This window comes from Crassostrea angulata, chromosome 7 (genome assembly GCF_025612915.1).
Source record: "Crassostrea angulata isolate pt1a10 chromosome 7, ASM2561291v2, whole genome shotgun sequence".
NCBI classification, from domain to species: Eukaryota; Metazoa; Mollusca; class Bivalvia; order Ostreida; family Ostreidae; genus Magallana; species Magallana angulata.
The window spans coordinates 39,605,178-39,628,185 of NC_069117.1; the positions used below are offsets into that span (position 1 = coordinate 39,605,178).

Consider the following 23,008-nt stretch of genomic DNA (forward strand, 5'->3'; position numbering starts at 1 on the left):
AATGGGATAAGAGAGCGCATGCTTGAACAAGATAAATTTTTTTTGTAACTTATTAGTCTTGACTACATACATCTCTGATTAAAATATTTTGTTTGTTCAGCATGCACTCTACGTTTTCTGAAAGAAAAACTGCTTGAAAACAAGCTGTTTTATGCTAAAAATGCAAAAAATGGCGGAAAAGGTTGTCTTTATGATGTCATATTTCTAATTTGTGGGCACTTGAATCAAAATGAATATTATGTAAGCACATCACATATATATCTGTACTAAAAAATGAAAGAATTACAGTAAAATGATGATGTTCATTTTAGGGGGCCATTTTAGGCCCATATCATACATAGTCCTTTACCTTCTTAAAATTGTCAATATTAATTCCTAGCAAAATACAGGTTACCCACTGTTTAATATTTGCCATTATTAATAATGTAAATGTCTTATTTTACGTAAGTACTTAATTTCCCGATTCCCTTGTTTTGTATCAAATCACGAAAATGTAAAATTGTGATCACCAATTTATTGTTACAATTTCCTATATGGTTCAAAACTGTTTGAAATTTTAAAATCTGCGAGGGTGCCTTACCGCCATCTTATACAAAAATTAATTTCTCACATTTTAATTAGGAATCTACAGTTTAACATCTAATTTTTTGTAGATAGCATACACCATGAACGAGTCAACAAGATTTTCAAGCACCACTAGTGTATCAAATCTAACAAACTTTCTATGCAATTAACCATTGTCATCCCATAAAAAAACAATTTTCTATCCCCTGTTTTTATAGGAACCTCTTATATTACACAAAGACAGTTTCTACAGAAACAGAAAATTATCTACAAAAGAGTAAATCACCTTTGTTTTAAAAAACTTATAACTTGTGACTTAATAATTTTAAACCGCATTTTGATTTTTAAAGATGTTTTAAAGATGTATTCTATAAGTATTCAACAGTAAAAAAATTTCAATTTAATTTTGAACACCAAAATAAAAAAGTAAGTGATTCAGGAAAAAAATGAATAATTAAAACTGTAAGAAGCTGGGCAGTTTTGAGCTCTACATCCTCTCTCAAACAGGCTCCTCATTGTCTAGAGTATGAACCTTGTAAAAGTCATTGAGAATGCGAAGGATTTCACCGAGGGCAGTTATATAGTTCTCCATGTCAGACATCAAGGAATGTAAGAAGTCTACCCCCTTGTTCTCTCCTCCTGGGACCGCTAACAGAGAGATGAACACTTCACGGCTTGGTAGGGCTTTCACAGCCACCTGTCACAAATTTTAAAAACAATCTATTATCATAATCAAAGAAAGATGTACACATTGCATATAATACAAGTTTGAATGATGTGATTTTTTTTTAAGTTTTGCTAGTAAAACATACATCCTAATTGATTTACAAAAAAATTTGAAATAAATTAAGTTGTTGGAATATTTCTACTTTTGGAATTAGTAAGGGTAATTTACTCATATTGGCTTGTTACACTAACATTTAACCAATTCTGATTGCCTAGTACAGTTACCAGGTACCTTTTAAAGCTAAGTGGTTTGCAGCATAGTTTTTAGAATTGAAGTTTCGTTATGTTTGCAAGTTCTCCTAAACATCACAAAAACCAGTTTTTCTTTCATGTCAGATGATAAAAGCTTGCTTACAGTGTGTGTGACAGATTGATTCATATGGAACACTTAACACTGATTGAATTAAACAGGATGTACATATGATTTATGTAAAAGTTCTATGTAGTTTCTCTCAAAAATTATATGCAGATAACACTGTACAATAAAACTAATAACGAAGTGCCAGGGGCGGGCGATTTTACTTCGTTATAAGCGTAATTCATTATATCTGTCAAGTTTAAAACATGTAATAAAGTCTCAGGGAATAGAAATCACTTCGCTGTTTGCGTCATTTCATTATAAGCATGTTTGCTATAACCGTGTTTTACTGTATTGTCTAAGCAAAATTCATTGATATTCACAGTGAACAACTGATAGATCTAGGGTACTTTCAAGTTAGATCATTAAACATTTTCATACACTCATACACTTACTAAGTACTGTACAATGCTGTGTGTTATTAACATTAAGTAAATCTTACAGCGAACACTCCTCTGACCACCCAGCCATGGTAAGGTCTCAAGGATTTATTGTAGGCATTGCCAGCAGCTAACGACAGGTCCTGCTGGTTGTTCAGGATTTCCACCAGGAACTCTCTGATGAATTGCAGGCCTCTGCAAATATAAACATACATCACATTGACAACTATACATGGATCATTTGATGGTTAAATTTTTTTTATGAGTATCCTCATTCAAATATATGTATTGTAACTCAAAGAAAGAGACAGTAAAACCTCATTATCTTGAACTCAATGAGGCAAAAACACCCATCTAAGTACATGTAATTATTATTATGTAGTAAATATCCAAGAACTCAAGTTATAAAGGATAAGATACATAAAGAAACAGTTGGGAGGACTTCCAACTCACGTTTACAAAGCCACAATATTCAAGATATTGATGACATGTGAGATATCAAAGTTCAACAGTACATGTAACATGGGTACTGTAAACGTATTTATTTTATATTTAGTGTGTATAATATTTAGCAGAAAATGATTTTTTAACAATTTAGTGTGGATTTTAATTAGTGTATTCCTAAATGTGTCTATTCTTATACATATATGAATGGCATTTAGTTGAAAGCGGATTTCTGTCCAGAACGCTAAATGAATACATAGTCTAATGTAATATGTTTACATTATATGCTATGAACAACGAAAAATCAACTAATCAGGGAACAATATATCAAATATATAGTTTTCCTGGAAAAAAACCTCTGAATTTTACCTTAAAGTTTGAAAATGCAACAACAATGCTGGCAAAGACACTGTTCATGATTATTCATATAAACTATCCAAACTTTAAAAAATCTGAAAGATAACTATCAAGAGGGTTTTTTACCTCTTCATCCACAACAGAGCCACTGTGGCTGAGCTGGACACCCGGTGGTGTTTACAGTCCACTTCACCCATCACCATTTTCTGTAGTGTTGTGAAGGAAGAGGGGTTTGTGGAATATTTCTGCTGTATTTTCTGAAAACATGAAAAATCTAGGTGTTACATGAATAGTAAGATTAGATTTTAATAATTTTTTTTAAAAATCCATACAATATCAAGTTATTTCTTTCAAATCCATATGAGTAAAGTACTAATATGATATTTCAAGAATGTAATACTTAAAAATACATTCAAATGATTCAAAGGGATGTTTTATTCCCTACTGATAAAAAAAAGAAGACATACATGCATATTAAAACTTACTCTTATGTTTCCTTGAAAGTCCATTTTCACTGGGGCAAATGCTGTGGCATTTAATTTGTCTACAATTCACAATGTGGATTAACAGATGAAACAGTTAATATGTAAGTTTGAATAATAGAATTCAATGAAATAAAATGTGTATACGTGTAAGTCATTATATACATTATTTCTTTCAATTCAAGCAAAAGAGACATAGCCTTACCAAATATTGGAACCATGCATCTACAAGCTGACAGAAAATGTTCAATAGGAATACCACCATCAGCTTCTAACTGCAAATCCATAAAACTGAAAATTCAAATTGCAATGGAAATTATCATAAGTTTCTTTTGTAAATAAACATATCACCAGAAATTTGAAGTCAATGATGGTACCTAAAATAAAATAAATAACTTACCTGGATTGCATTGTGGAAAAAAAGTTTGGAATTTTTTCATCAATAGCATCTTTGAACTCTTCTTCATCTCCATTCTCCAAGGAGGCGGATCGTTTCAGGTTTTCACTTGAGGAGTTTTGCTCCTTTTCTTGAGTGTGGGTCTCTGTTCTTAATGCTGGCCTATCCTCCGTTACTCGTGGCTGCGGTGAATTAGACGGGGCAGAATGGGAACGTGGGCTGAGTTTTTCTGGGGAGCTGTCCGAGATTGTACGTCGTCTGGAGGAGACTGCAGGGGGATATTTGTCAGATACTGAATATGACCTTGACTCCTACAAAATGATTGACAGGTGAACTTCTGTTTTATAAATAATATAAATCTGTTGACTTTTAGAGAACTCATTGTCTTTTATATACTGGTAGCTTTGACACATTTTACATCAAAATAGTTACTAGGTTTTTATACACATGAATCATTTTAAAATGTTAAAAGATTAGTAAAGGGTTAAGAAAACCTGTTAAAAGGCTAAAGATTGAGAAATAACCAATCTGTTTAGAAAAATTAAAAGTAATTAATACTGTGAATAAAAAAACCTAAATTTTGATTCAAAAGCTCAGAATTGTGCATGGGTTTCACTCCATAGTATTTAAAAGAATTAAAATCTCTCAGTTTTGGAGAACTGTAAGTACACATGTATTAGTATTGGTACCTTCTTCTGAGGGTGTTTCAGTTTAACCATAGGGAAAGGTGAATCACTAATGTGTTGGTGAGGGGAATCATACGCTTTGCTTGCATTTGCAATCTTCATACAATCCTCCAAAGTGGATATAAATGTATCACATGTTGGACCTAATAGGGATGTAGCCTCATTCAACTTCTACAAAACAGGAAGCATTTAAAAATACAATTTTCATAAATATTTAGATCTGCAAAAATCAATGTAAAAGTAATCTTATATCTTGTCAATTTAACACAGTTGAACTCTTCAAAATTCTCATTCTCACCTTTCAAATAGTCGCTGCACATTTTTAATGTTTTTTTCCTATTTAATTTTAAATATTGAGATGAGTAAGCGAAGCGTCGGCCATATTGCCGAATATTAATTCTCACCACAAGGACATAGAAATATATCCAGCAGTCACGTCATGTTTAATTTTAAACCAATGAGAATGCGACATTTCAGTCGGAGGGAAAACAATAATTAATGTTTCATTCAAAGAAACTTTTCAACTTATTTACAAACTTGCTATGTACATGTATTTATGAAATATCAAATTAAAGCAAATAAATCCGGTCTCAAAAAAGTTAACCCTTTAAATTTTTAGAACTACATTTTTCAGCCTTTTATGGCTTTTTCATCTAATATTCATATCTCTGACTAAAAGCTTATATTATGGCAATCTCTCACCAGAGGGCGTATTACGCTGCGCTACAACACATAAGTGGAGCGAAGCAGAAAGGATAACTCGGGGTAGAGATTGTGGAGCAAAGCAGGAACGATAACTCTGGGTAGAGATTGATATTATGGCTTTTTAACTATGATAGGCTTACTTTCTACCATATAAACAAACATTAAAATGAATCTCAATTATATATAAGCATTAAGCACTATTTTAGATATCCTTAGATGTGCATGAAACTTACAGTGCTGACATGCAGCATTTAATTTGTCTGCACATTCTGGTGCATTATAGGACCATCAATATTTAAAAATAAGCATTCAATGCTATAAAGGAAAACTATTTTATACTCAAAAAGTCATAATAACTATTCTATTAAATATTTCAAACTAATTAACTTGCAATTCTTTTCTGGGTTTTTTTTTCTACAATTAAATATCTTAAAAGGCTGGACAGATTTCCTCCTAAATTTTTAAGTGATGCAAAGGCAATGAATTATTTCTGTCTTATCATTCAAGTTTGTGGGCTCCAATTTTTGTGGGTTGTCAATATTTAGGGATTATTAGAATGTATTACAGTAGACTTTGCTTTGAGGAATTATGAACAAAGATGGAATTTCAAAAATTGTTAAGGATCCACATCATTTGTAATCCACAAAAATTGAGACCCCATACATGTATACATGTGTGCATACCTCAATATCCACTGGATCAGTTCCAGTTAATTATTAAGATGAAATTCTTAACATGAATCTTTAAGCAAATTAACGTTTAAAATGTAAATAGTCAAACACATTCTTCACAATTATATTTTATGATGAAACATCTTTGTTCACCAATGCAATGATGAAACTTACAAATTCTACAGCATTTTGTTTTGATAGATACAATAACGCTACTTCGAAAATGTTCACTTTTAAAATTTTCCAAAAGATGTCCATTTTGTTAATCTTTGCACAATTTACATCCAATATTTGTTAAGTTCTACATTATTGATTTTCAATTTGATTTTCCTTCAGTTAGTGAGTATATCACTTTTTCTTAATTCTTGTTTTTTGATTTTTTATGAAAGGTGAAAGATGAATTAATGTTGTTATGAAAATGAAAATTCATTTATATTGTAACAATATACTATTATACATAGCAGTAATATCAAGGGGAAAAAAACATTAAATTTCTTTTTAATAATTGCTTTAATAGTGAAATCATATTGCACTGTCATAAATTATTACAGTACATAAAAACAAAATAAATTAACAACTCTTTCTATAAACGTGTTTAACAGTCAATAATATATTAAATGAACATAACACCAAAAAAATAATAATTCATATACATTGTAATGACATAGGACTTAGCCCTCTTAGGGTCAAGATAAATTCTGTACACAGATTTACAAACACAAATAGACACTCGTTATTCCATTGCTGAATGAGATCCAGACTGTATCCAGTATCATGCCAGTAAACCAAATTTTATTCGTGTGCGAGAAATTTTCGCGAGGTTAGCGAGAGTCTTGCCGTCGCGAATATTCCTCACCGCGAACCAATCCTTTTTCTATAATTTCTATAACAATACAGGCCTGGATAATGCTTGGTCGCGAACATTAGTCTTCGCGAACCAGTTTATCTCCAGTTAATCGCGAAATTAAGTCGCCGCAAATAAAAATTGGTTTACAGTATATAAAGTGCATTTATAATTTTGAGCCCGCATATGAATTAGAAAAAAAAATCTGAAATTTAAAATTAAACAAAGCACAATGTTATACACATATTTCTTATATCTATGAGTATTCTTATTTATTTTTTTCTTAATTCTAACATATCTAATATATCAGATTTGGTTTAGTGTCTCAAGGACTGTATTTTTTACCAAATTGTTCATTTTTTTTGTTACTTGAAAAATCTAGATCATTTCAAATTGATGGCTTGAATAATAATACACATGTACTTGTTGTTTTCACCCCTGAGTCAGATAATTGTTTAACAGAGAATGACACTAAACAAAACATCTCTCATTTTGTAGACTTTGTCCCTATAAATAAAGCTGTTAACTCTTTTATTGAGAGTATAAGAATGTACATTCAAGCGTTATCTTGAATAAATAAAGGAATCATCGTTTTTTGGGAATCATTTTAAAATCTTGAATAGTTTTTTATCATATTTATCTGAATAAAAAGTTACATTAAGTAGATATTTCCAGTCTTTGATTTTGAATTTGTTGGTTTTCTTCTGACAAGAGTATTATCATATGACAGGCAATTTTAAAAAGGGATTTATAATGATAAAAGCCTATTTTTGGTGATAGTATCTGTATAAAATCACCAAAGTTCAAGTTGCCAGAATAAATTTTATGAATTTATGGATAAAAAGAAATTTTGAAATCCATCCGAAAATAGATGTGGCAAATTTACCAGGTATGTTTGAATGTCTTAAAATTGTCAATATTAATTCCTAGCAAAATACAGGTAACTCACTGTTTAATATTTGCCATTATTAATAATGTAATTTTATTTTATGTGAGTATTTCATTCACCGATTCCCTTGTTTTGTATCAAATCACGAGAATATAAAATTGTGATTACCAATTTATTGTTACAATTTCCTATAGTTCAAAACTGTCTGAAATTTTAAAATATGCGAGGGTGGCTTTTCCCTATCTTGTGCGAAAATTAATTTCTCATATTTAATTAGGAATCTACAGTTTAACATCTTATTTTTTTGTAGAAAGCATACACCATGTACGATTCAACAAGAATTTCAAGCACCACTAATGTATCAAATCTAAAATACTTTCTATGCAATTAATCATTGTCATTGTCCAATAAAAACCCCCCCCAAAAAACCACCTTTTCAATCTCCTGTTATTATAGGAACCTCTTATATTACACAAAGACAGTTTCTACAGAAACAGAAAATTATCTAAAAAAAGAGTGTATCACCTTTGTTTTAAAAAACTTACTTGTATAACTTGTGACTTAATAATTTTAAACCGCATTTTGATTTTTAAAGATGTTTTAAAGATGTATTCTATAAGTATTCAACAGTAAAAAAATTTCAATTTAATTTTGAACACCAAAATAAACAAGAGGCCCAGGGGCCACATCGCTCACCTGAGCAACAATTGCCTTAATTCTGATCAAATTAGCATTACAGTTTCAAAATATCTTGACAACTAAGTACAGTAGATCTTGCTAAAAAAATTGAAAATCTGCCAATTTTTATCCACCTCTTTCTTTTGGTAAATACCAAGCCCCTTTTGTTGTTGTACCTGTAAGAAGATTTTTCTCTATTCCTATATACCTCCCCCCCCCCCCATTTTGTGGCCCCACTTTTCTCTAGAGTATCATGGTTTCATCAAACTTATATCTGCATAGCCTGTGCTTTCACACTAAGTACTGAGTTTTGGACCAAAAAACTTGCCCAGAATATTTTTAAAGATTTTTCTCTATATATTCCTATGTAAAAATTCAAACCGCCATCACGGACCCGCCCTACCACTAGGGACTGTGATTTTAAATTTACAATACCCGAGGATGCCTCTACACAAGTTAAAGCTTTTCTGGCCAAATGGTCTTTAAAAAGAAGATTTTTAAAGATTTTCTCTATATATTCCTATGTAAAAATTCATCCCCCACTGTGGCCTCACCATACCACTGGACTATTATTTTAAAAAACTTGAATCTATACAATTTGGAAATGCTTCCACTCAGATTTGGGCTTTCCTGGCCTAATAGTTTTGAGCAGAAGATTTTTTAGAGATTTTCTCTATGTATAAAAATATATCCCCCATGTGGCCCCGCCCTACCCCCGGGGACCATGATTTGAACAAACTTGAATCTACATTATCTGAGGATGGTTACCCGCCAATTTGAGCTTCCTTGGTCAAATAGTTTTTGAGAAGAATATTTTTAAAGATATTCTCTATATATTCCTATGTAAAACTTGATCCCCCAATTGTGGCCCCACCCTATCCCCGGGGACCATGATTTGAACAAAATTGAATCTACACTATCTGAGGGTGCTTCCTGGCCTAATTGAGCTTTTCTGGATTAATAGTTTTTGAGAAGAAGATTTTTAAAGATTTTCTCTCTATATAAAAATGTATCCCCCATTGTGGCCCTGCCCTACCCACAGGGACCATGATTTGAACAAACTTGAATCCACATTATCTGAGGATGGTTACCTGCCAATTTGAGGTTTCTTGGTCAAATAGTTTTTGAAAAGAAGATTTTTAAAGATTTTCTCTATATATTCCTATGTTAAACTTGATCCCCCAATTGTGGCCCCGCCCTACCCCCAGGGACCATGATTTGAACAAACTTGAATCTACACTACCTGAGGATGCTTCCATTCAAATTTGAGCTTTCCTGGCCTAATAGTTTTTGAGAAGAAGATTTTCTTTATATATTCCTATGTAAAACTTGATCCCCCCATTTTGGCCCCACCCTACCCCCGGGGACCATGATTTGAACGAGCTTGAATCAACACTACCTGAAGATGATTCCATTATAATTTGAGCTTTTCTGGCCTAATGGTTTTTGAAAAGAAGATTTTTTAAGATTTTCTCTATATACTCCTATGTAAAAATTCATCCCCCTATTGTGGCCCCACCCTACCCCCGGGGACCATGATTTGAACAAACTTGAATCTACACTATCTGAGGATGCTTCCACTCAAATTTGAGCTTTCCTGGCCAAAAAGTTTTTGAGAAGAAGATTTTTATAGATTTTCTCTATATATTCCTATGTAAAACTTGATCCCCCAATTGTGGCCCCACCCTAGCCCCGGGGACCATGATTTGAACAAACTTAAATCTACACTACCTGAGGATGCCTCCACACAAGTTTTAGCTTTTCAGGCCGAATAGTTTTTGAGAAGAAGATTTTTGAAAAATACCAACAAATTTTCAATAATTCTCAATTATCTCCCCTTTAAAGAGGGCGTGGCCCTTCATTTGAACAAACTTGAATCCCCTTCACCTAGTGGTGCTTTGTGCCAAATTTGGTTGAAATCTGCCCAGTGGTTCTTGAGAAGAAGATGAAAATGTGAAAAGTTAACAACGACGACAACGACAGACAACGGACAAATTGTGATCAGAAAAGCTCACTTGAGCCTTTGGCTCAGGTGAGCTAAAAAGTAAGTGATTCAGGAAAAAAATGAATAATTAAAACTGTAAGAAGCTGGGCAGTTTTGAGCTCTACATCCTCTCTCAAACAGGCTCCTCATTGTCTAGAGTATGAACCTTGTAAAAGTCATTGAGAATGCGCAGGATTTCACCGAGGGCAGTTATATAGTTCTCCATGTCAGACATCAAGGAATGTAAGAAGTCTACCCCCTTGTTCTCTCCTCCTGGGACCGCTAACAGAGAGATGAACACTTCACGGCTTGGTAGGGCTTTCACAGCCACCTGTTACAAATTTTAAAAACAATCTATTATCATAATCAAAGAAAGATGTACACATTGCATATAATACAAGTTTGAATGATGTGATTTTTTTTAAAGTTTTGCTTGTAAATCATACATCCTATAAATTGATTTTGAAAAAAATTTGAAATAAATTAAGTTGTTGGAATATTTCTACTTTTGGAATTAGTAAGGGTAATTTACTCATATTGGCTGGTTACACAAACATTTAACCATTTCTGATTGTCTAGTACAGTTACCAGGTACCTTTTAAAGCTAAGTGGTTTGTAGCATAGTTTTTAGAATTGAAGTTTCGTTATGTTTGCAAGTTCTCCGAAACATCACAAAAACCAGTTTTTCTTTCATGATGATAAAAGCTTGCTTACAGTGTGTGTGACAGGTTGATTCATATGGAACACTTAACACTGATTGAATTAAACAGGGTGTACATATGATTTATGTAAAAGTTCTATGTAGTTTCTCTCAAAAATTATATGCAGATAACAATGTACAGTATAACTAATAACCAATTGCCAGGGGCGGGTGATTTTACTTCGTTATAAGCGTAATTCGTTATATCTGTCAAGTTTAAAACATGTAATAAAGTCTCAGGGAATAGAAATCACTTCGCTGTTTGCGTCATTTCATTATAAGCATGTTCGCTATAACCGTGTTTTACTGTATTGTCTAAGCAAAATTCATTGATATTCACAGTGAACAACTGATAGATCTAGGGTACTTTCAAGTATAATCATTAAACATTTTCATACACTCATACATTTACTAGGTACTGTACAATGCTGTGTGTTATTAACATTAAGTGAATCTTACAGCGAACACTCCTCTGACCACCCAGCCATGGTAAGGTCTCAAGGATTTACTGTACGCATTGCCAGCAGCTAATGACAGGTCCTGCTGGTTGTTCAGGATTTCCACCAGGAACTCTCTGATGAATTGCAGGCCTCTGCAAATATAAACATACATCACATTGACAACTATACATGGATCATTTGATGGTTAAAATTCTTTTATGAGTATCCTCATTCATATATATGTATTGTAACTCAAAGAAAGAGACAGTAAAACCTCATTATCTTGAACTCAATGGGGCAAAAACACCCATCTAAATACATGTAGCAGATATCCAAGAACTCAAGGTATAAAGGATAAAATACATAAAAAAACAGTTGGGAGGACTTCCAACTCACTTTTACATAGCCACAATTATCAAGATATTAATGACAAATGAGATATCAAAGTTCAACAGTACATGTAACATGGGTATTGTAAACGTATTTATTTTATATTTAAAGTGTATGATATTTGGCAAAATATGATTTTTTAACAATTTAGTGTGGATTTTAATTAGTGTATTTCTAAATGTGTCTATTCTTATACATATATGATTGGTATTTAGTTGAAAGCGGATTTCTGTCCAGAACGCTAAATGAATCCATAGTCATAGTCTAATGTAATATGTTTACATTATATGCTATGAACAACGAAAAATCAACTAATCAGGGAACAATATATCAAAGATATAGTTTTCGTGGAAAAAAAACTCTGAATTTTACCTTTGAAAATGCAACAACAATGCTGGCAAAGGCACTGTTCATGATTATTCATATAAACTATCCAAGCTTTAAAAAATCTGGAAGATAACTATCAAGAGAGTTGTTTACCTCTTCATCCACAACAGAGCCACTGTGGCTGAGCTGGACACCCGGTGGTGTTTACAGTCCACTTCACCCATCACCATTTTCTGTAGTGTTGTGAAAGAAGAGGGGTTTGTGGAATATTTCTGCTGTATTTTCTGAAAACATGAAAAATCTAGGTGTTACATGAATAGTAAGATTAGATTTTAATAATTTTTTTTAAAAATCCATACAATATCAAGTTATTTCTTTCAAATCCATATGAGTAAAGTACTAATATGATATTTCAAGAATGTAATACTTAAAAATACATTCAAATGATTCAAAGGGATGTTTTATTCCCTACTGATAAAAAAAAAGAAGACATACATGCATATTAAAACTTACTCTTATGTTTCCTTGAAAGTCCATTTTCACTGGGGCAAATGCTGTGGCATTTAATTTGTCTACAATTCACAATGTGGATTAACAGATGAAACAGTTAATATGTAAGTTTGAATAATAGAATTCAATAAAATAAAATGTGTATACGTGTAAGTCATTATATACATTATTTCTTTCAATTCAAGCAAAAGAGACATAGCCTTACCAAATATTGGAACCATGCATCTACAAGCTGACAGAAAATGTTCAATAGGAATACCACCATCAGCTTCTAACTGCAAATCCATAAAACTGAAAATTCAAATTGCAATGGAAATTATCATAAGTTTCTTTTGTAAATAAACATATCACCAGAAATTTGAAGTCAATGATGGTACCTAAAATAAAATAAATAACTTACCTGGATTGCATTGTGGAAAAAAAGTTTGGAATTTTTTCATCAATAGCATCTTTGAACTCTTCTTCATCTCCATTCTCCAAGGAGGCGGATCGTTTCAGGTTTTCACTTGAGGAGTTTTGCTCCTTTTCTTGAGTGTGGGTCTCTGTTCTTAATGCTGGCCTATCCTCTGTTACTCGTGGCTGCGGTGAATTAGACGGGGCAGAATGGGAACGAGGGCTGAGTTTTTCTGGGGAGTTGTCCGAGATCGTACGTCGTCTGGAGGAGACTGCAGGGGGATATTTGTCAGACACTGAATATGACCTTGACTCCTACAAAATGATTGAGAGGTGAACTTCTGTTTTATAAATAATATAAATCTGTTGACTTTTAGAGAACTCATTGTCTTTTATATACTGGTAGCTTTGACACATTTTACATTAAAATAGTTACTAGGTTTTTATACATATAAATCATTTTAAAATGTTAAAAGATTAGTAAAGGGTTAGGAAAACCTGTTAAAAGGCTAAAGTTTGAGAAATAACCAATCCGTTTTGAAAATTTAAAAGTAATTAATACTGGGAATAAAAAAACCTTAATTTTGATTCAAAAGCTCAGAATTGTGCATGGGTTTCACTCCATAGTATTTAAAAGAATTAAAATCTCTCAGTTTTGGAGAACTGTAAGCATTGGTATTGGTACCTTCTTCGGAGGGTGTTTCAGTTTAACCATAGGGAAAGGTGAATCACTAATGTGTTGGTGAGGGGAATCATACGCTTTGCTTGCATTTGCAATCTTCATACAATCCTCCAAAGTGGATATAAATGTATCACATGTTGGACCTAATAGGGATGTAGCCTCATTCAACTTCTACAAAACAGGAAGCATTTAAAAATTCAATTTTCATAAATATTTAGATCTGCAAAAATCAATGTAAAAGTAATCTTATATCTTGTCAATTTAACACATTTGAACTCTTCAAAATTCTCATCCTCACCTTTCAAATAGTCGCTGCACATTTTTAATGTTTTATTCCTATTCAGTTTTAAATGTTTAAATGTTGAGATGAGTAAGCGAAGTGTCGGCCATATTGCCGAATATTAATTCTCAACACAAGGACATAGAAATATATCCAGCAGTCACGTCATGTTCAATTTTAAACCAATGAGAATGCGACATTTCAGTCCGAGGGAAAACAATAATTAATGTTTAAATCAAAGAAACTTTTCAACTTATTTACAAACTTGATATGTACATGTATTTATGAAATATCAAATTAAAACAAATTAAAACAAATTAATCCGGTCTCAAAAAAGTTAATCCTTTAAAATTTTTAGAAGTACATTTTTCAGCCTCTTTTATGGCTTTTTCATCTAATATCCATATCTCTGACTAAAAGCTTATATTATGGCTTTTAAACTATGATAGGCTTACTTTCTACCATACAAACAAACATTAAAATTAATCTAAATATAAGCATTAAACACTATAGATATCCTAAGCTGTGCATGAAAATTACAGTGCTGACATGCAGCACTTAATTTGTCTGCACATCCTGGTGCATTATAGGACCATCGATATTTAGAAAAAAGCATTCAATGCTATAAAGGATGACTATTTTAACCTCAAAAAGTCATAATAACTATTCTATTATTTCAAACTTGCAATTCTTTTCTTGGTTTTTTTCTACAATTAAATATCTTAAAAGGCTGGATAGATTTCCTCCTAAATTTTTAAGTGATTCAAAGGCAATGAATTATTTCTGTCTTATCATTCAAATTTGTGGGCTCCAATTTTTGTGGGTTGTCAATATTTAGGGATCATTAGAATGTATTACAGTAGACTTTGCTTTGAGGAATTATGAACAAAGATGGAATTTCAAAAATTGTAAAGGATTGTTAAGGATCCACATCATTTGTAATCCACAAAAATTGAGACCCCATACATGTATACATGTGTGCATACCTCAATATCCACTGGATCACCTGCCTGGGCTACAGATTTCACAGAATGAACTTGTTGCATCAACAAATCACAGTACAGTCTTAATTCTGACTTCTTTGTCTTGATGATGTCAGGGGAAACCTCATCTATATATATCAAGAAAGAATTTTGCAAAAAAGAAAAAAAAATAGTGAAATAAAAAAGAAACAAGTTTGATTTTTCTTCTAGAAGTTCAATAGTTAGAAAAAAAGTTTTGAACTTATTTTTTTTTTTCATTTATTTATCATGTAATCAAATCCCAATATCTCTTTTTTTCAAAGAGTCAGTATGTAATTTAACACTATTTTAAAGAAACTTAAATAAAAAAATATTCCCATTGAAATATATTACCTGCACTCTCCTTAATTCTTCCATTAGTGAGTGATGCTTTAGCTGTTCCCAAGGAAACTAACCACTGCTGTCTCTCCTGGGGATTTGAAGCCCTCAGATAAAAATGGGACTCTCCAGGTATAATTAAATCTAACCGACATTTGTCTGTTGAGTGAACTATGAAGGAAAATTTTTTGAGTGAAATCAAGAAAACATGTTTAGAGTATAGACTATAAGTTATGATTTTTCATTCATTCCAAAAAATTTAGCACCTACCATTAATGTCACACACTGCCATTCGAAATGACCCTTTACATCCAAGATTAACTTCCTCTTGGGATTTGTAATAGGAGAGATTTCCATTGTCCAACACAAACCATCTGGGCTGCCAACCTTATAAGAACAGTGAGAGAAATTAGTTTTAATTTTGTGTTATAAATTAATTAATTTGTGCATATTGGTATACTATTTTCACGAAATCCTCTTTCTATTTGAAATGAACATGCTTGGTACAGATATAGGTTGGATCCCAATAGAATAACAGCTAAAACAAGAGGCCCAGGGGCCACATCGCTCACCTGAGCAACAATTGCCTTAATTCTGATCAAATTAGCATTACAGTATCAAAATATATTGACAACTGAGTACAGTAGATCTTGCTAAAAAAAATTGAAAATCTGCCAATTTTTATCAACCTCTTATTTTTTGGTAAATACCAAGCCCCTTTTGTTGTTGTACCTGTAAGAAGATTTTTCTCTATTCCTATATACCCCCCCCCCCCCATTTCATGGCCCCATTTTTCTCTAGGGAATCATGGTTTCATCAGACTTAAATCTGCATAACCGTTGCTTTCACACTAAGTACTGAGTTTTGAACTGAACACTTTCCCAGAATAGTTTTAAAGATTTTTTCTTTATATTCCTATGTAAAAATTCAAACCGCCATCACGGTCCCGCCCTACCACTAATGACTGTGATTTTGCAAACTTGAATTTACACTACCCAAGGATGCCTCTACACATGTTTAAACCCTTTCTGGCCAAAAATTCTTTAAAAAGAAGATTTTTAAAGATTTTCTCTATATATTCCTAAGTAAAAATTAATCCCCCATTGTGGCCTCACCCTACCCCTGGACTATTATTTAAACAAACTTGAATCTATATGATCTGGGGATGCTTCCACTCAAATATGGCCTTTCCAGGCCTAATAGTTTTGAGGAGAGGACTTTTAAAGATTTTCTCTATCTATAAAAATTCATCCCCCATTGTGACCCGCCCTACCCCCAGGGACCATGATTTGAACAAACTTGAATCTACACTTCCTAAGGATGGTTACATGCCAATTTGAGATTTCTTGGCCAAATATTTTTGAGAAGAAGATTTTTAAAAGATTTCCTCTAAATATTCCTATATAAAATTTGATCCCCCAATTGTGGCCCCACCCTACCCCCGGGGACCATGATTTGAACAACCTTGAATCTATACTATCTGAGGATGCTTCCACTCAAATTTAAGCTTTTCTGGCCTAATAGTTTTTGAGAAGAAGATTTTTAAAGATTTTCTCAATATATTCCTATGTAAAACTTGATCCCCCAATTGTGGCCCCACCCTACCCATGGGAACTATGATTTGACAAACTTGAATTTACACTACCTGAGGATGCTTCCATTTTAATTTGAGCTTTCCTGGCCTAATAGTTTTTGAGAAGAAGATTTTTAAAGATTTTCTCTATATATTCCGATGTAGCACTTGATCTCCCAATTGTGGCCCCACCCTACCCCCGGGGATCATGATTTGAACAAACTTGAATCTACACTCCCTGAGGATGCTTCCATTTCAATTTGAGCTTTTCTGGCCTAATAGTTTTTGAGAAGATTTTTAAAGATTTTCTCTATATATATTCTTATGTAAAACATGATCCCCCTTTTGTGGCCCCACCCTACCCCCGGTGACCATGATTTGAACAAACTTGAATCTACACTTTCTGAGGATGCTTCCACTCAAATTTGAGCTTTCCTGGCCTAATAGTTTTTGAGAAGAAGACTGGCTCAGGTGAGCTAAAAAAGGTTAAGTTTACAATACAATAAGTTTCTGAAAAATGTCTTAATAAATATTGACAATTTTTTTACTTTTTTAATCTTTAGTTTTTAAGATCTGTGTACAAACATAGAATTGTGAGCAAATCTCTGTATCTTGCTTATAATTCGAAGCTTAACACTCAAATATGGTTAGTAAATAGAAATTGTACACAATTAAAACACAAGAAACATGCACTATAACAAATAAAGAACACAATTTATTTTTTCGAAATGAATCATATATATACATGTACATGTATATACCTACATATTTCCGACAGCGATATCAAACTCTATTCAAACTGAATAAACTCGAGAAAATGCCGAGCATCTCAACAAAACCTATTGCATTAATCTACCATTACCACTCAAACTCAATAAATGGGTGCAATTGATGTCGCCATGAAATTACAAAAAAATTAAAATCAGCAGAATTGTTATTGATTTTGTAATACAAAGTTAGTTCATATGTGTTTCCAAAACACATAAAAAGATCAATGGAATGCGTTTATTTTCAGCGAGAAATCTATACAAAATGCCTAAACTGACATGTTCGTTACTGTCGCCATTTTGATAATTACATTTTGAAGAGGATGTTTTGCCATATAAACTGGACAATGTGCGGAATAAGTTCTTACATATTATTTTTCAGTATGAAAATTTAATGATTTAAAAGACAACAAGTTATTTTCACTAGTCCAAGAATTACTTAAATTATTATGAACATTGTCTCCAGTTTCGATGTAATCTCCGTTACTTTAGATATATAACCACTGCAAGAGTTGTACATTCCATTAAGAAATACAAAAATCTTATTAAGAACATTACGAGGTCTTTTTGTCCACATAAATGTTAAAAAAATTCATATAATTCCTTTTGACTAATCATATCAGTACGAAAAACAAAAAAAGTCTGAGCGTAGATTTAAGACTGTAATGTTCGTTACTGCTATAACTGAGAAAGTAAATGCAACAACTGTTCAACCTGAGTATTGAACATACGATAAGCATTTGTCGCAATCAAAAACTGTCTTTGATAAACACTACAATTTTATTTTGAAGCCGCCTAGGTACATAAGTGTTGGTTCTTAAATGTTCGTTACCGAAATGTTCGTTATGATATTTTTACGAAACTCTTTGTAATTTCAATCCTAGCTCAAATTGGTTGATGCAAATAAAACACGTGACAAATTGTTGATACATCAATATTCGCCATTAAGGCCAAGGACAATTAGACAGCATGATTCCTGCTAAAACCATCTAAACGTCTGACCCCATCAGTATGCATACACCTTCATAAGGATTTATTAGTTTATATTATGTGTATCGAACAATTTTAAATGGGTACAGAAAACAAAAGTCATGTAGATCAGTTCTTATATTATAAACGATCCACATGTTTATTCATATCTTTGTAGTATATCTCAAAAAAGAATGAAATGTCCGTTACCTATTGTAACGAACATTTCAATAGACAAGCATTGTAATTTTTAACAACTATTGCAATCATAAATAACTTTAAATTGAAATCAAACACACATTTTTATTTTAGCATCATATTTGATTAATTTCTGGCTACTCAAGTGGCATTTATCTCATAAATTGCATCGTAGATCAACGTAGGACAGGCACTTATAAAATTACATAATATAATTCAGCATTTAAAACAAACGTATCAATAAAAGCTGTTAAAAAACCCTGAATAAACACATATTTATATATTTTTGAAATTATGTTATACCTATCAATAGGAAATACGTGAGCATAATGGAGTATCTTCCAATTTTATCCTTGTAAACTAGATTAACGTACATTTCATACGAAAGTAACAAACATTTCATTGACATTTTTACACTCAAAGAAATGGTAAACAGCGAAATCATCTAATTTGTTAACAGCAAATAGGCCAAATCAAAAGCCAAAACCCTTGGGAAAGTCTTAAAGATTATTTCTAATCGATAATGAATTTTGGGGAAAACTTGATAATCTTTAGGTAACGGACATTTCCTAAAGCTGATTCAAAAACAGTTTAAATATGTTACTCTGAGCTACTATGGTTTTGTTGATGTTTAAGTTGCTATTTCTATTTTAAATACTTCATCATTTACAAGAAACAAAAAGTTTTATAAAGAATTTAATTAAGATTTATACATTTTGCACATTGTAACGAAAATTACAACACTGGTCTCTGTTATATTACAAACAATATGTTGGTTTTTTAAAGATGTTTTTGTAATTAATCCGAAGTGTACTACATTTTCCAAAAACAAAACATTTGCTTAAGAAATTAAACTTATTTTAAAATTCATGTATCTAAACTTATTTCTGTGCAATATTTCATACACAAATGAACATAAAATCGATTTATACCCATCAGTATCAGTATCAATATTAATTGAAAATAGGATAAGTATCAGTCACTGTATTTGTAGGATGAACATAAATACTATGCAAGATGACCCTTTAGATATGTTTTTAATTTTGATATAGCAATTGTTTATTCTGTAATGTGCGTTACAATAGAGGTACTATTTTTTCAATCTCTGTTTGAAAGATTTATCAAAGCTTTTGATTTTCTTTAAATGGTTATATGTTTTGGTGTTAGTTAAATGAATAAAATTTGAGCAAACCGGTAGTTTAGTCTTTGTCTATCAAATATGAAATAGTTTGTATGATTAAATTATATGACATGACATTTGATTTTGTAAAAACATATTCGGGTCCGTTCTTTTAGCTGACAGTAGATAGAAATTAATCGGAAGTATCAGCAAAAACCTAATACTGGTTTGCAGCTATTTTATGTACTTAATATAAAAAATAAAATTTATTAGGGTCCTTTCCCTTTTATGTCTCTTTGAAGCACTTACAAGCTACAGGTGGATTAGTAACGGATATTTCCTAGCACTTTAATCACAGAAAAATGGTCAATGTTTAAAATGAGCTCACAATAAAACGCTTTCTTTGATGTTGAAAAAAATTGAGAAAAATAAAGCTTATATATTAATCTTTTGGAAAAACAATATTCCACCGATGAGGACACTGTTTCATTTTTCTTCCAATACCCACCTTTATTTGCACTCATTTATTGAGTTTGAGTGTACGCAAAATATAATGCCGAATTGAATGAATTGTATTTCAGTACTTTTTTGATACATCAGATTTTGCTTAGTTTGCGCAGGTAAACAGTTAACTGTTTGATTTACCGAAGTCTGTTTGATTTGATACGTAAAAATCACGAAATACAGACGATAGTTCCCAGGTTACAAAGCATAGATAATGAAAACGAAACGAAAATCAGAACAAGCTAACACCAACGTCATGTGTGAAAACTTTCAACGCGTTGAAATATTTAGCCTCAATTTACTACACAAAATCGGCACCAATATATTTTGCATGTTTCAAAAATTTCCCATCATTCGCGAACTGTTGCACAACAAGCAAATTCATCATAGTCAGATCGACCCTTTTTCGTATAATGTCATGGCTGCTTTAAACAAAGAACCTCGTTTTAGATGTATGGAATACGAGACTTGGTAAAATGGGTACGCAAACCCGGGCCGTGGCAAAATAAAAGCCGGGGCAGATCGGCAATCGTCAATTCCAAATACGCATTATTTTGCAGCAATATTTACAGCAAATACAAATATACTGGTCCATCATATATCCTGAAATTTTAATGAGATTGGCAGATTAATAACTGCCAATCTTTTGTTTTGCCCAGGCCAAGTCTTGTCTACCCATTTTACCGGATGCCGAATCCGAAGCTATTAAACTGATTGAAACACGCCTTTCCTTTATTATTATTTTCGTAATAACTCAGATTTGAAACAGAATTAGACCTTAATTTTTGCAATTTATATTTTCCTTCCCATAAGGATAATTTATGCTAAACTACGTTGAATTGGAATCAGTAGTTCTTGAGAAGAAGATTTTTTAAAATGCACCCCCCTTTTTCTACAGTTTCAAGGTTTTCTCAGCTTTGAATACAGATCGGACTTTTATTTCTGCAATTTATATTCGCCCTCCCATAAGGATGCTTTGTGCCAAATTTGGTTGAAATTGGATAAGCGGTTTTAGAGAAGAAGTTCAAAATGTAAAAAGTTTACAGACGGACAGACAGGCGGACGGACAGACGGACGGACGGACGACGGACAAAAAGTGATCAGAATAGCTCACTTGAGCTTTCAGCTCAGGTGAGCTAACAAGACTGGCAAGTATGAATGCGGGACGGTTCGCCCCGAAAGACATTTCACTCCGAGACGTTTCGCCCCGAGATGTTTCGCACCTATTAATTATGTGGTAATTATGCAGTAAACTAATTAACACCATTAACTTCTAGCTGGACATTGAGGGCCTCCAAATTAGTTATAAAAAAGGGAAAGCTGATTAGACATTTGATTATGATTGCTTTATAAACATGATTATATACGCACGCAGATAATGATTTGGTACATTATATAAATTCAGATTTTTTTCAGATTTTTTCAAAGACAATTTAAAAAGAAGGATTTTTAATGCAGTCAATTTTAATATTTTGTATAAATATTTATCTTAAAACAGCGCATTATATATATCGTTCTAAAAAATATATATGATTATTGCGATGTATTTCATATTAATATTTACTCATTATATTTACTTAAATTAAAACACTGTGTATAAATGAAAAAAAAATGTTTTCCGATGATTTATATATATAACCTGGATAAAGCGACACTAAAACTAAGCAAAATTAACAATATATTTTTTTTAAATTTTCATTGTTTTCAAGTTGTATATTGTATATATCGTTATAAATTTTTATATGATGAATTACGATGTATTTCATCATGTCGCATATGTATATGTAACCGCTAGTTCTCATAATTAACACCCGTCTCATAATTAATTTCTCCTCTTTAGCTTGTCATGGAGCGCTTCCAATTTAATTTTCACACCTTTATAAGGCGACCGATTCAGAAATTAATAACGATTGCTAAATAAACATAATTATAAATCTTCACGTGGATAATCGTTTTATACAATATTAAAGTTATCCGTGAATGTGCCACAATAAACATTAAACATGATCATATGTTTCCAATAAAGTCAATATTAATGACACGCTTATATACCTATTTATAAATATTTATCTAAAATATTATTATTTTTAAAACATCGCAATATATATAATAATAATATATAATAAATAATATAGGTGCGAAACGTCTCAGCGCGAAACGTCTATAGGAGCGAAACGTCCCGTTACCGGCAAGTATCAGGCTCTCTCGTTTAATTATGATTTTGACAGAATCCGTCGTTCGAAACTACCCCTGCCACAATACTAAAAATAACAAATATACACGCCCTTATCGAGTGTTTATCTTACTTATCGATCTAAACAAGTGAACTCCAAGTCATCATTCATGAACATTCATTCACCTGTCAGATAGTTGGTCCATTTCAGCAGCACTCCCTCCATTTTAGAGGAAGTCACTGACGCCCCTTAAAGATACTAACAAGACATCGTTCAGGGTGATAAGGCAATGGTCATTTTCCAACCATATAAACACATAAATCCCTTATTTATAGAGCGTCAGGTGGATCTTACAGTGGCCTTCACCTTTTTAACTTTCTCGTGGCAACTACTTCCGGTTTGTCGCGTTAGATAGTTTCATCGTTAAATTATTCCATCGACACCGTATATGTTTAGGCCTATAATTCAACTCAAAA

At 32.2% G+C, this 23,008-nt stretch overlaps 1 protein-coding gene across 1 annotated transcript; it reads right to left on the minus strand.

Annotated features, from left to right (window-relative positions):
- Window positions 1-499: 499 nt before the first annotated feature.
- LOC128191327 (pleckstrin homology domain-containing family A member 8-like) lies at window positions 500-22,933 on the minus strand. The gene is made up of 19 exons (XM_052863403.1): window positions 22,718-22,933; window positions 15,498-15,614; window positions 15,243-15,398; window positions 14,874-14,998; window positions 13,611-13,778; window positions 12,933-13,240; window positions 12,738-12,823; window positions 12,536-12,594; window positions 12,176-12,306; window positions 11,325-11,457; window positions 10,305-10,496; window positions 5,783-5,809; window positions 4,398-4,565; window positions 3,712-4,019; window positions 3,517-3,602; window positions 3,315-3,373; window positions 2,956-3,086; window positions 2,091-2,223; window positions 500-1,261 (listed from the first exon to the last, which is right to left on the minus strand). The coding sequence occupies exons 1-19, from the start codon at window positions 22,755-22,757 to the stop codon at window positions 1,064-1,066; spliced, it is 2,625 nt and encodes an 874-aa protein (XP_052719363.1). The 5' UTR covers window positions 22,758-22,933; the 3' UTR covers window positions 500-1,063.
- Window positions 22,934-23,008: the final 75 nt, after the last annotated feature.